General features: G+C 54.9%; 1 protein-coding gene across 2 annotated transcripts in view; it reads left to right on the forward strand.

Annotated features, from left to right (window-relative positions):
- The window catches only part of TRAF7 (TNF receptor associated factor 7), a 29034-nt gene extending 15452 nt beyond the window's left edge, over positions 1–13582 (forward strand). For both annotated transcript variants that reach the window (XM_066329922.1, XM_066329923.1), the window contains 16 exons: positions 1061–1153; positions 2827–2860; positions 4162–4345; positions 4974–5108; positions 6211–6428; positions 6621–6694; positions 7160–7208; positions 7342–7469; positions 8481–8563; positions 8939–8978; positions 9252–9368; positions 10435–10557; positions 11291–11410; positions 11877–12008; positions 12192–12311; positions 12832–13582. In XM_066329922.1, the coding sequence (XP_066186019.1) occupies positions 1061–1153; positions 2827–2860; positions 4162–4345; positions 4974–5108; positions 6211–6428; positions 6621–6694; positions 7160–7208; positions 7342–7469; positions 8481–8563; positions 8939–8978; positions 9252–9368; positions 10435–10557; positions 11291–11410; positions 11877–12008; positions 12192–12311; positions 12832–12846 (1665 nt within the window). In that variant the 3' untranslated portion in view covers positions 12847–13582. The remainder of the gene's footprint in view (positions 1–1060; positions 1154–2826; positions 2861–4161; positions 4346–4973; positions 5109–6210; positions 6429–6620; positions 6695–7159; positions 7209–7341; positions 7470–8480; positions 8564–8938; positions 8979–9251; positions 9369–10434; positions 10558–11290; positions 11411–11876; positions 12009–12191; positions 12312–12831) is intronic.
- Positions 13583–13804: the final 222 nt, after the last annotated feature.

The following is a 13804-nucleotide window of genomic DNA, read 5'->3' on the forward strand; positions in this document are numbered from 1 at the left end:
CCCAGAAAAACTGTAAGTCTTTGCAAAGTCCTGCGTGATTCCCTGCAGCAGAGCAGGGTGGGTTGCAAGGTTCAGGCTGGTGGTCTGGTCCCAGGCAGCAAGAAAAATACAATTCCCCATGGATTTGGAGCCCCATCCTCATTCAGGGCTGCTTGGCACCCCACAGACTTGATTGTAAACCCTGGGAGGGTGCGAGGAATTATCTATATGCTGGGGGAGGATACTTTTAAACTGAGCTTAGCTTGTGACACAGTAACCAGCCCCAAACTGGATGAATTAAAGGTCAGGCGGTGTTCTGCCACTGATCTGGGATAAAAGTATGTTTCATATTTAGAAATCCAGGGGGCTGTGTTTGCATTTCTGAGAGCAGCACAGGGTGAAAAGACAGAGTGAACTGCAGAGATTGATTGGAAATGCTCTGAAATGTGAGCATGGAGAGATGTGGTGCTCCTGGAGGATGTGCTTGGAGCCCTGGAGAGATGTGGTGCTCCGGGAAGATGTGCTTGGAGCCCTGTGCTAGCTGTCCTAGTTGGTAAACAAAACTGGAGAGATGGGCCCATTGCAGCAGAAAAAATGTTATTTCTGCTTCCTAAGGATTGAAGGAGCCCTTCTTTCAGAGTGCTTCAAAGACACAAGAGTGCAGGCTGCTTTAAAATTGCTCTTAAGCTCAGGCTTAGTACAATTTTGACAACTCTGTGCTCAGGCCAGCCAAGGACAAAGTCCCAGCCAGCGCAGCTCATGCAGTTCGAGTGACTTGAATCATTGGCAAAGAAGTTGGTGTGTGCAGTTTGCTGTCAGATGCTGATCCTGCTAGATGCTGGTGGCCCCCAGTTTGTGATGAGCTGAGGGTCTCCAGCCATTCCCAAGTTCATTCTTCCCCTACTGGAAATCAGCAGATCCAGACAGAATTTTATGTTGAGATGATGAAACCCTCAGTGTGTGTGTCCCACGTTCCCTGAGGCTCACCACTGAGAGAATAACACATTACTCCTTCTGCAGAGCTGCAGGCTCTTGGTTTGGACTAATCCATGCTGTCTGTGTCCCTCTGTGTGCCCTGCAGGAGCCCCTGGTGTTTGCAGAGCAGCCGTCCGTGAAGCTGTGCTGCCAGCTGTGCTGCAGTGTGTTTAAGGATCCCGTCATCACAACCTGTGGGGTAAGGCAGGGCTCTCCCAAATATCCTGTGTGAGCCAGAGCCAAGCCTGGACTGTTCCCCTCTGTCTCTCCCTGGGGACTATCAAGCAAAACTAAGGCTTGTTTAAAATGAGGTGGCTTTTCCCAGGAGAGCTGTAGTGTCAGCCACCCTGTCCTGGCCATCTTCAGTCTCCTTGTTGTGACTTCATGAGGTTGAAAACTCCTCCTGAAGGGCTCTGCAGGAGCTCCTGGGCACCCAGGAATGGCTGTGCTTCAGTTGTGAAGGAAGTGTTGCTTATAAAACAAGAATGGCTTGAAGCTTCATTTAGTTAATGCCTGCAAAGGGATTTGAGATCCTCAAATGAAAGGCACGGGGTATTATGAATATTCTTCTGGATTCCATTTTACTGGGGTTTAATAGAAGCTGTATATTATTCCTGTTCTGTGCTGCCTGTGAAGAAAGATGGCTTTGAGATGCCTCTAATGCTTCTGACGTGCTTCTGATCACCAGGATGGGGCTGTAGCAACAGCAGCAGAGCTCAGGATTGTTTATTGCAGTGAGGGTGCTATTCCCCAAAAGTGCTGGAAGCTGGTGCAGTTTGGCTGCACCATTCCAGTAAGCGGCTCTGCACACAGAGACACAGAGATTTACTGGTTAATGTGGAAAAACCCCACTGCAGGAAGCAGCCTGGCTTCATCTGCAGTCCTGCTTTGGCAGCTCTGGAGGGAGCTCGGTGCAGCTGTGCCGGGCAGGAAAAGGCCATGGGAGCAGGGCAGCAGATAACAGCTCCAGAGGGGGACTCACAGCCCTGCCAAGAGCTGGCTCCTTGGCCAGAGAATGTGGCTGAGGAGGCCCCAGGGAATGCACAGTGCAGGATCAAGACCAGTGAAATGCTGCAGCCTTTATGTTCATTAGTGTGTTAGATTGTGTTTGCTACTTTGTCAAGTTAAACTGTCAGAACGGAGAGGGGAGCTATTTAAAGTGCTCAAATTTACAGAGCATTTAATGGGCTTACAAACCAGCTGTTCCATCTGCCTGACAGCAGGACAGGGCAGCTTCTGCTACCTTAGGAGGGCTCCAGAGGGATGGATGTGATGGGCTGGCTGGGCAAGGACAGGGAGAGGCCAGGCTTCCCCTTCCCTCCAGGGCTTCTCAGGGGGATGAGAGGGATGACATGGGCTACAGTGAAGGGGGAAATAGAGAAACCCTATGCAGATGTGGAGGATAGGAAAGACTTGGTTGTGTTCAGGAATAGGCAGGATGGAGCTCTGAGTCCTGGTCTGGTGGGAGGCGTCACTGCCTATGGCAGGGAGTTGGAACTTGATGATCTCTAAGATCCTTTCCAACCCAAACCATTCCAGGATTCTGTGATCCCATGAATATCAGAGTGTTGCAGAACATGCCCCTGGCTTTGGCCTCACCACGATCATGGCCTGATCCTGAATGGGGAGAGCATCAAAGCTCCAAACTGAGTGTTCAGTGCTCCTGGGAGCAGGACCTGTGCTTCACCCTGAGCTGCCTCAGCAAGCAGCTGGGGTTTGCCCTGTGGTGCTGAGCTAAAATGGGCAGAACAGCTGCTGAGGCTCCTGAGCCACAGGCTTTGGTATCTCCCACCTTTCCCATCAGTAGCCACAGGGAATAATTTGCCTGCTCTCATTTTACGCTGACGCTGCTGTTCCTTTCTGTCTCCACAGCACACGTTTTGCAGGAGATGTGCCTTAACATCTGGTGAGTACAGAACTGTTCTTGTGTGATGCAGCCAAAACACTGTTATTTTCTGGTTTGTTTGCTTTCACCTAAAGAGAAACCTGCAGAAAAATGTCCAAAGGGCTTAAAACAAGCCTGTCAGTCAGATGTGCCACTGCAGCAGTGAGGGGCTGGGAGCTGATGGTATACTCTGGAGCATGGGCACTGCAGAGAGAGCTGGGCCCTGCTCCTGGGCACAGGATGTTCTCAGATCCTGGAAAATGCAATGGATAATCCCAGGATAATACGTGTCTCGCCCAGAGTTGACCCACTGATTTCAAACTGAAAGCTTTCTGTGGCTGCCTGGATAAAGAACCAGGGGCCACGTTTGGCATCAACCCATTTTCCCCTGTCCCCTCAGTGCCAGGGCTCTGGCCCCTGACTGAGCCCCACTGAGCTGCTTTAGCTCACCCAGCTCTTCCAGAGCCCTGGGAGAGCCCAAACCCCTGGCTGCTGGCCTGGGCTAACCGGCTCCTGCTTAGGTTGAACTCTGGCTGCAAAAAAAAAGACTTTTTTTTGGCACCAGCCTGTGTCCCTCTTGGCAAGCTGTTGTTCAGCACAGAGCCAAGCCATTGGCATTACCAGAACAGTGAGCCCTGAGGAGGCTTCCTGGGGAGTCCTGCAAAGCAGCAGCCCTTTCTGCCTTAAGATTTTTGTGTTCCATATGCAAGAGGTCCCTCTGCTTTGCATGTTAATCCCCTCACTGTGCTCTGCTCTATCAACCCAAACCCACAGATCTGTAGCAAAAAGCTTTGCAATTGCATTTCCCATGCCTGGAGTGTTTCATAAACAACTGGATGTGGCAGAGCTCAGTTGATGAGGTGGTGATCTGTCCAAGGCTTGGACTCGATGATCTTGGAGGTTTTTTCCAACCTAGAGGATTCTGAGTTTCAGTGGTTGCTGGCAGCAGGAGCTGAGCCCAGCCGTGGGTGAGGAGCGGGTTATGGCTGGGGCATCTGGTGATTTGTGCTCACTGCCTGTGGACACTCACCCTTCAGCCAGCATGAGGCAGGCTGAATCAGTGTGGGCTTCTTTCATGGATTTCCTCGAATCATTATGGATTAACATAAACTGTAACTTTCTCAAGGCCCAAGACAAACCCAAGGTAGTGCCTTGCAGACCTTGGGTGAATATTCCTGCCTCTTCCCGTGGCCTCTCACCTGGGAGTTGGCTGGCTTGACCAGGGAAGGCAGAAAACCACAATTCCCACGCAGGGGCTCTTGGAAACGCTGGTGCCCTGTCTGAGCCCTCACTGACCGTGTCACCCTTCCCTCCCTTGGCAGAGAAGTGCCCCGTGGACAACGCCAAGCTGACGGTGGTGGTGAACAACATCGCGGTGGCCGAGCAGATCGGGGAGCTCTTCATCCACTGCAAGTACGGCTGCCGGCCCGCCGCCAGCAGCAAGCCCACCGCCTTCGAGGTGGACCCCCGGGGCTGCCCCTTCACCATCAAGCTGAGTGCCAGGAAGTGAGTGCTCATTGCAGCCTGCAGCCTCTCCAGGGACAGGGCTGTGCCAGCCCCGAGCTGCCCTGCTGCCCCTGCCTCTGTTTGGCTGTGCCAGGAGGGTGGGAAAGTGGCTTCAGGGGACAGTGCAAGTGGAGGCAGTTAGGCTGGTGGCAAGGGAAGGATGCTGGTTTGTGCTCCCTGAGTGCCAGCACTGGGACAGGGGGTGCATTGTGAAAGCAGCCACCTCACATCTGCGATGAAACTCCGTGGCTGTGGTCAAGAACTTGGGATTCTTTTTGTAAGGGGAATTATCTTGGTTATGTCTTGTGAATTTGAAGTCTGTCTCCCTCCCCATCTTAACTGCATTCCCTGTTTTCCCTGCCCATTGCCTGTTGTTGATGGCTGCCTGAAGGCTCAGCCCATCAGCTGCAGAAGTAGATGTGCCCTGTGAAAATGTGGCCTATTATTACTCTCAATTTTCTGTCCAAATGAGAATTTAAAGATGGAATTGCAATCTGAGAGCAGGAGGCTTTGGATCATCTGGCAGCCTCACAGGGCTGGTTTGCTCCTCTTCTGATGATCTGTTGTTCCCATTAATTTTTGCTTGTTGCTGATTTTCCCTGCTTTTTTTGCTTCTCTCTGTGGACAGGGATCATGAGAGCAGCTGTGATTACAGGCCCGTGCGCTGCCCCAACAACCCCAACTGCCCTCCCCTCCTCAAAATGAACCTGGAGGCTCACCTGAAGGAGTGTGAGCACATCAAGTGTCCCCACTCCAAATACGGGTAAGGAGGTGATGCTTTGAGGTGTGGGAGCTGCACTGAGCTCATTACTGAGCTGCTTTTTTGGCTGCTGCAGCCTCGGGGTAGCCCTGAGGCCTCTGAGCAGCTCTCCCCAGTGCTGTGCATTGGCCTGAGGCTGAGCTGGGGGGTTCAGGGGTTGCAGGAGGCAGCCCCAGAGCCTCTGGGTGAAGGCAGGCAGGTCACAGTGTCTGGTGAGGAGGAAGGTGAGTGCACAGGCAGAACAGCTGGAGGAGAGTCAGAGCATGAAGAGAGGGGGATGAGGACAAGAGTAATTTGAGCACCATGGTAGTGTCTTGCCAAGGAGCCCTTGTCTCAGGGCAAGGGAAGTGCTGATCCACCTCAGAGGGTTCCCTGTCACTTGAGCCCCAGGGCAGCCCCTGCTTGGGTTTACTCTTGCAGGAAGAGGGTTCACAGAAAGTTCTTCCAGCACTGGCACAGGGCAGTGGTGGAGTCCCCATCCACGAGGGATTTCAGTGCCATGTAGATGTGGCACTTGGGGACGTGGGTTAGTGGTAGCCTTGAGGGAATGAGTGGACTCAATCTTAGAGGTCTTTTCCAACCTCAACAATTCTATGATTTCATGATCCTAAGCCATATCTTGTCAGAGGCAGAGCAAGGCAAGTCCTGGCAGAGCAGCCCTGACTCTGTGCTATGCTGCAGGCCAAAGTCAGCATCTGCTGAGGTCAGCTGCAGTTTTTTCTGCTGATTTAGATGGCTCCTGGTGAACACATCAAACTGATGCCACACTCTGTCTCCTGCCCAAGATCTGCTTTTCCTTGCAACTTCTCAGACAGACAGTCCAGTTTGGGGCCAGTGCCCTGGCTGGAAGAATGGGATCTGCTTGGCCTGTCTTGTCCTGCAGTTGCCTCTCGCAGCAGGAGCATAGAATCATTAAAATTGAAAAGGACCTCCAAGATTATCAAGTCCACCCTTTGAAGCATCATGAACCACAGCATCCCTGCTGCTGGCAGGAGGAGTAGGACAGCTGGAGACCCACACAGGCCTTGGAGCTCTGCTGAGGAGCCAGCTGAGCAGGGAATCTCCAGGTGAGCCCTGCTCCAGCCAGCATCTGCCTTCCCTTCAGGTGCACGTTCATAGGAAACCAGGACACCTACGAGACCCACCTGGAGACGTGCAAGTTCGAAGGTCTGAAGGAGTTCCTGCAGCAGACTGATGATCGCTTCCACGAGATGCAGGTGGCAATGGCCCAGAAGGACCAGGAGATCGCTTTCCTGCGCTCTATGCTGGGCAAACTCTCCGAGAAAATCGACCAGCTGGAGAAGAACCTGGAGCTGAAGTTTGGTGAGTGTGCTCCAGACGAGCTCTGTGGTCAGTGCTGTAAGGACAGCTTTTGGGTGGTGCATTACAGGGTTGCTTTCCCTGCTGATTGCAGCAGTGTGTTCTGAGGTTGGGTGGCACTGGGTGCCCTCTGCCTGTTCCCTGGGATGCTATCAGTGGCTCTGCAGTGACTCTGGGCCTGTCCCTCTCTTGCAGATGTGCTGGATGAGAACCAGAGCAAGCTGAGCGAGGACCTGATGGAATTCCGCAGGGACGCCTCCATGCTGAATGTGAGGACTGCCCTGGGATGGAGTTATCTGGCTCTGCTCCTAGCTGGGCCTCTCCTGCAGTGAGGGGAGGCTTTGGGGAGAGCCTTCTACTCCAAAGCCTGGGCCTTTTACAGGGGCATTGTCCTCTCATCCCTGCCTGCAGAAGGCAGGGACATAACAGATCCAAGCAGTCTGGTGAATTGTAGAGTGAGGACAGTATATTCTGAGAGGTATTTCTGGACCTCTCTGGGTCCTGAAGAGTTTAGTGCAGGTCTGAGGTGCTGTCAGAGCCCTGTAGTCTCTGGAGGGAGGTGCCAGAGTAGAGCAGACACCTCTGCTCAGAGGATGAGTCAGCTGCTGAGGAAGGGCCCTGTGGGAGTCAAGACAAGAGGGGTTGTAGCAGTGGAGGGGACAGTCCTAAAGCCATATCCAGGACAGGCTGGCCTGGATGGCTCCACAGCTCACCCAGCTTGTTGTGTTTTTCAGGATGAGCTCTCCCACATCAATGCTCGGCTCAACATGGGCATCCTTGGATGTGAGTGTCCCCGTGGTCCCCACTGCCTCGGGCTGGGTGTGGGGGATGCCCAGGGAGCCCTCCTGGGTGCTCTCACAGCTGTGCAGAGCAGCAGCCCTGCTCTCCCTCCCTCACCTGCCTCTCCTTTCTGCAGCCTATGATCCTCAGCAGATCTTCAAGTGCAAGGGGACCTTTGTGGGCCACCAGGGCCCCGTGTGGTGTTTGTGTGTGTACTCCATAGGAGACTTGCTCTTCAGTGGCTCCTCAGACAAAACCATTAAGGTAAGAGCTTCCCTCCTCCAGGCACCTTCTGCATTTGCACATGGAACAGAAGCTGAGTTCATTTGTGGGCTGGAGATGTCACTTCATAAAGTTTCCTCCAAAGAATCAAATGATTCGTTGTGATTGTAGTTGGACAAAATTCTCTGCAAGGAAACATTATGTGCTAGTGAAACTGAGAGACAAACAGAGATCTTTGCAAAGCCCTGATTAGAATCTCATCCCTGCAGCTGCTGCTTTTGCTTTATGTGACATTTAGGGTATTCAGGACTGTTTCAGCTTCTGAATTTATGTTCCTTTGTTATAAAAAGTCATCTTAGAACAAAACATCTGTCCCTGATCCAGTGTGTCCTTTCCCTGTTTTATGGCCTGTTTGTTTTTTTTGTCCTGTTTTCAGTAACTCGGACTGACAGCACTGCCCCGGTGCAGCCTCAGCAGCCCTTCCCAGTGTCACCGTGGTGGCTGCTGGTGGCTGCTGGCCAGGCTGGGGACCCCCATGGGCTGCCATGACTAACCCTGCCAGGAGCAGAGCTTTGGTTTAGTTTCCTTGGTTTTAGAGCCACGTGGAAGGCCATGGATATTGCTGTACTTTAGGGAAGGAAAGCAGATTTCTCCCCTGTCCTGGCTGCTCTGGACACCACATTCCCATGTTCCTCTTAGGGGAAAAGCCTTTGCAGTGGCAGAGGAAACTGTGCTGTGCCATTGGAGCCCTGGGATGGGGTGGGAAATGCTAAAGCAGGAGCCTGAGAGCTGCTCCTTTGTCTCAGTGTGTTGTGTTGGTGTGGGCAGAGGGAGGCAGAGCTGGAGCAGCTGATTCCTGCTGCTGGCCTGTGTCTCCTTAGCTTCAGCCTGATCCTCTGCAGTCCATTCATTCCCTTTGCTAGCCAAGTCTCCAGGCCTGGGGGCTGGCAGGCAGTGCCCAGGTGACAGGCAGTGTCCAGGTGACAGCCAGCCTGTTTCTCCTCTGGGTGCTGACATCCTGCCCAGGCTCCAGTGCCTTGTGTTTTCTTTTAGGTGTGGGATACCTGTACCACATACAAGTGCCAAAAAACCCTGGAGGGTCATGATGGAATTGTGCTGGCTCTCTGCATCCAGGGGTGAGTGGGGACAGCCCTGGGGCCCCTGAGCATGCCCTCACAATTCCCATCCTCTGTCCTGCATGTGCCAAGTTAGGCGTGAGAGGTGCATCTTGTCTCTTTGCTCTGGAAAAATGGACAAAGATTGTGCCTCTCTGGTCTCCCCCGTGTCCTGGTTTCCTCTCCTGGTCACCAGCAGGGTGCTTGGCTCCCTGCTCCAAGGGCAGCCTGGCCTCCCACAGGAACTGGGGCTGCTCTGGGGTGGGTGGGCACAGCCTTGGCCCAGTGAGCCTGCAGCTCCTGTCCCCTCCCCAGTTCCTGGGGACGAGCTGGGTGGGCCCCTGCACGTGGCACTGTCCCTTGGTGACCTCGCTTTGTGTCCCGGTGTCATTGCAGGAACAAGCTGTACAGTGGCTCTGCTGACTGCACCATCATTGTGAGTATGGGGCACCCACAGACTGCTCTGCAGCCGGGGCTGTCCCTCCTCTGCCAGGGCTGTGCTGGGTCCTGGCTTGTGCTGGGGGGTTTCCTGTGGGCTGGATTTCCCACTCCCTGCTCCTGCCTGGGAGCAGGAGGGTGGTGCTCTGGGCTGGGGAAGGGTGGCCTGCTGGCCCCTCAGTGAGTGCTCTACTTTGGTGAGCTTGGCAGTGCTGGACTTGATCTTAGAGGGCTTTTCCCACCTAAACCATCCCATGATTCTTGTTTGCAGGTCTGGGATATTCAAAACCTGCAGAAGGTGAACACGATCCGAGCACACGACAATCCTGTTTGCACTTTGGTCTCCTCACACAACATGCTCTTCAGTGGCTCTCTCAAAGCCATCAAGGTGCAGCTCCAGGGCTCCTCTGGTGGGGCTGCTTGGGGACCAGGAGTACAAACTCTTAAGCAGAAGTGTCCAAAGAGGAAGGAAGTGGCACTTCGACCTGTAGGTGACCTTGTTGCTAAGGTCTCCGGAGCCACAGAGCAGCCAGCACTGCAGAGCTTTAGCCCATGCTTTGTGCTCAAGGGAAAACTGTTCTCTGGCTGCAAAAACATTGTATTTCTTCCAACTCTGTAAACCTGAGGCTGCAGCTGGGGTATCCTGGCAGTTCCTGAGCATGTGTGTCCTCAGGCCCCCAACAGACCTGCCCAGACCATTGGGAATTGTGTCTGGGCTCCAGAACTGGCTGGAGATTCAGGCTGCCTGTTTTGAAACTGCCTCTGAAGGGTCTTGAGTGTGCATTCACTACCTAAAACATGCAGAAATCAGGAACAGCTTTTCAGGCTGCCCTTTAAAGCCTTGGCTAGATTCCCGTGGTTCTGCTTCCAGCTCCTAGTGAGACAGCTTATGGGCTCGTCCATCTGTAAGAGGACTCTGCTCTTTTCTTTATCTGGGGCCTGGAGTGGTTCAGCTCTGGAGAAGGCTCAAGGCTGGAGCAGCCACACAGCACAAGGAGAATTTGGGGCCTTTTGGGTTTGTCATCCCTGGCCACTTCCTGCCATTGAACAAAGCAGGTTCAGAGTGGGGGTAGTGAGATCTGCCAGTCCCTGTGTGCCAGGGGTGGGAGAGAAGCTTTGTGGGGGTGGAAGTGCAGGGCAGTTCCTTGCTGCAGCTGTGGTTTAGGTTTTGCAGCCTGTGGCTTTCCTGGGGGAGGGTCTCTGCCAGCAATAATGCAGGCTCCAGGCTGGCTGCTCCCTCAGGGATTGTGCTTCCTCAGCAGTTACTGGGGTTTATTGGCAAGTCAGTGGGATCAGGCAATTCCCATCAGGCAGGGGAACTGGCACAAGGATCCCCCCAGGAGCTGTGAGGGCCTTGGGCAGGGTGAGCAGGATGGGTGGGCACTGCTGTCCGTGTCCTGCCCAGCCCCACTGAGATTCCTCCCCGTATGTGTGTGTGTCCTTGCTTTCCACAGGTGTGGGATATTGTGGGTACTGAGCTCAAGCTGAAGAAGGAGCTGACAGGTCTCAACCACTGGGTTCGAGCGCTGGTGGCTTCCCAGAACTATCTCTACAGTGGATCTTACCAGACCATCAAGGTGGGACCCTGGCACTGGGGTCTCAACCCTGAGCCACCTCTCCCTGTTCCTCTCTGTGCTCTGCACTGGGGCAGCAGCACCAGAGGCAGCTGCTGGGATGTGAGAGCTCTGCTGACACGTGGGACTTTGCTGTGCTGATTCCATCTCCGCAGGCTGGGCCTTGGGGGCTGCTGGAGAGGCTCACTGGGATAAACTGGGGCCTCAGCCACGGCGCCTCGCGGCTGCCGCAGCCTTATCTGCACTGACACTCCTGCTGATAACGGGGGAAGGTCACTGTCTGGATGCAGAGTGACCATAAATCCGTGTGAGGGTTCCCAGTGCCCTCCCTCCCCTGTGCTGGCTCAGGTTTTGATGAATAGTTCACCTCTCATCTGGGGTACGCAGGAAAATGGGAAATTGCCCTTCTCAGTGTTAATGAATCTCTGTTAATTTGTCTGCCTTGGGTTTTAGTGCTATCAAGGACTGGGCTGTGTGTGTGTACATGTGTGCAGTCACGCACAAAGGGTGTGAAGTCTCCACACATTCCCAGCCTGCGTATTTAAATTACTGGGCAGCTAAATAACATAACAGAGATCTGCTCTTCAGTGCTGAACATTCCCAGCTGGATAGGCTTGTCCCTAAAGGTGTGATCTGGGCACACGGGCTGCCAGGATGACTGTGCGCAGCAGAATGTCTGCAAGGGATCTCCCTCGTGGAGAAGGGTCTCATCCTGCCTCTGCTGGGTCTCTCTCAGATCTGGGACATCCGGAATCTGGAGTGTGTGCATGTGCTGCAGACGTCGGGAGGCAGCGTGTACTCCATCGCCGTGACCAACCACCACATCGTGTGCGGCACCTACGAGAACCTCATCCACGTACGGATCAGCTGCCACGGGCTGCATGGCCTGGGAGTGGGGACAGGGGCGTGGGAGTGGGGACAGGGGCGTGGGAGTGGGGACAGGGGCATGGGGATGGGGACAGGGGCATGGGAGTGGGGACAGGGGCGTGGGGATGGGGACAGGGGCTTGGGGATGGGGACAGGGGCATGGGAGTGGGGACAGGGGCGTAGGGATGGGGACAGGGGCTTGGGAGTGGGGACAGGGGCTTGGGAGTGAGGACAGGGACTTGGGGATGGGGACAGGGGCGTGAGAGTGGGGGACAGGGATGTGAGGATGGGCACCTGCCTCTGCCTGTCCACCAGGCACAGCACCTGGTTCTGCCCGTCCCCTCGGGCACAGCACCCACCCTGCAGGGTGTGCATGGAGGAGTGTCTCCTCCTCTCAGAGGGGAGCTCGGTGGCCTCAGCCCAGTGCCACCCCCAAGGCCGGCTGTCCCCCGCAGGTCTGGGACATTGAGACCAAGGAGCAGGTCCGCACGCTGACGGGGCACGTGGGGACAGTGTACGCCCTCGCCGTCATCTCCACGCCCGATCAAACCAAAGTCTTCAGCGCGTCCTACGACCGCTCGCTCAGGGTGCGTGTGTGGGGCTGGACCCGGGGGCTGGGACAGCCCAGGAGCCTCGAGGGAAGCGCAGGGGCATCCCCAGCCCTGCATGTCACCTCCCTGTGTCACCCCTGTCACCCGTGATATGCAGCATTCCCCGTCCCTCCCAGTGCTCTGGGCTGTGCTGGGCTCACGCTCACCATGTCCCCACAGGTGTGGAGCATGGACAACATGATCTGTACCCAGACCCTGCTGCGCCACCAGGGCAGTGTCACCGCCCTGGCCGTGTCCCGCGGCCGCCTCTTCTCCGGTGCTGTGGACAGCACTGTAAAGGTGGGTTTGCTCAGGCTTCTCCTGCACGGTTTGGGTTCATCCAGTGCTGGAATTGGGGCATTGAGTGGGTTAGGAGCCCTTGTCAAAGTGACAGATGAGGGTTGAGCTCTGCTCCCAGGGAACAAGTGACCAGACAACAGGACATAACCTCAAGCTGGACCAGGTGAGGTTCAGGTTAGACATCAGGAAGAATTTCTTCATGGAAGGGATTGTTAAGGAAAGGGCTATCCAGGGAGGTGGTGGAGTCCTCATCCCTGGAGGTGTCCAGGAAATAACTGGATGTGGCACTCAGTGCTCTGGGCTGGGTCACAAGGTAGGGATCAGTCACACGTTGGACATTTCCAACCTTAATGATTCTGGGATTCTTTGAAACAAGGGGATGGTTTTCCATGGGTGGGAGGTTTCCCTCCTGACAGTGTTGTAGACGCTGGCAGCCCAGAGGGAAGCTCTGTGAGGGATGAGGAGAAGCTCACAGTGCTGCTCAGGAGTCACTGCCTGCGGTGCCCTTGTTTGTCTGCAGGTCTGGACGTGCTAACGCGAGCGTCACACGAGTCCTGCACACTGTAAGACCAAAAACTCTCCCCTCCATCGGCCTGTGGGTGACCACACCACTGAAACGACTGCTGCAGCTCCTCCTGCACCGACCACTGCCTGCTGCTGCTGCTGCCCCTGGGCCGGCTCCCCCCGGGTCCCGGCTGGCGGCTCTCCGGACGGCTCTGCCCCACGGACACTCCAGGTGTTCTCTCAGATCTGCCCCAGATGATTGGAAAAGAGGAAGCTGTTCCAGTGCCAGTGTCCTCCTCTGCCTGTGTCCCCCCAGCTGGGGACACCCCTAGACTGGGGCTGGGGTGACACTGGGGCTCAGGGCCAGGCGAGCACTGCCCTTGGCCAGCGCCAGGACTGGACAGATCTGCCTGTCCTGGTGGGGACACTGGGAGGCTGAGCCCCTGTCCATGGCAGGACTGAGCTTTAGGCCGCACCCTGGGTGGGCACCCGACCCCTTTCTGTCTCTAATATTTAATTTTACTGCCAAGGCGCCGGGCCGATCCATCTGGGAAGAGGTGTTTCCTTGAGTAGCCAGGTACGATTTTTATGCCACAGCTAGTTCTCAAATCAAGTTCCACAAGCCCATTGTTCACCACCCTGTAATAATGGTCTCCACATTAAAGACAAAAAGCCTCCGTTGCATTTTTACTCACATTTTCTACTGTTTTTAAGATTGTAATATAGATTTGATTATTTCTTCATTGACAATAAAAGCAGAAAGAGTTGTTCCTGCCCGGTGTGAGTTATTGCAGAGAGCCAGCACTGGCCTCGTGGGGTGAAAATTGGGGTGTAGGGCCCAGGCACCTCTCTGGGGACAGGTCCCAGCACCCCACAGAGACACCCCAGGGTGCCCTCAGACTGTGCAGCACAAACACCTGGCACACCACCCAACACCCGGCACATCACGAGGACTCAGGAGGGCTTGGGGACACAAACAGTGGTGGCAG

Source organism: Sylvia atricapilla, chromosome 15 (assembly GCF_009819655.1).
Source record: "Sylvia atricapilla isolate bSylAtr1 chromosome 15, bSylAtr1.pri, whole genome shotgun sequence".
Lineage (NCBI taxonomy): Eukaryota > Metazoa > Chordata > Aves > Passeriformes > Sylviidae > Sylvia > Sylvia atricapilla.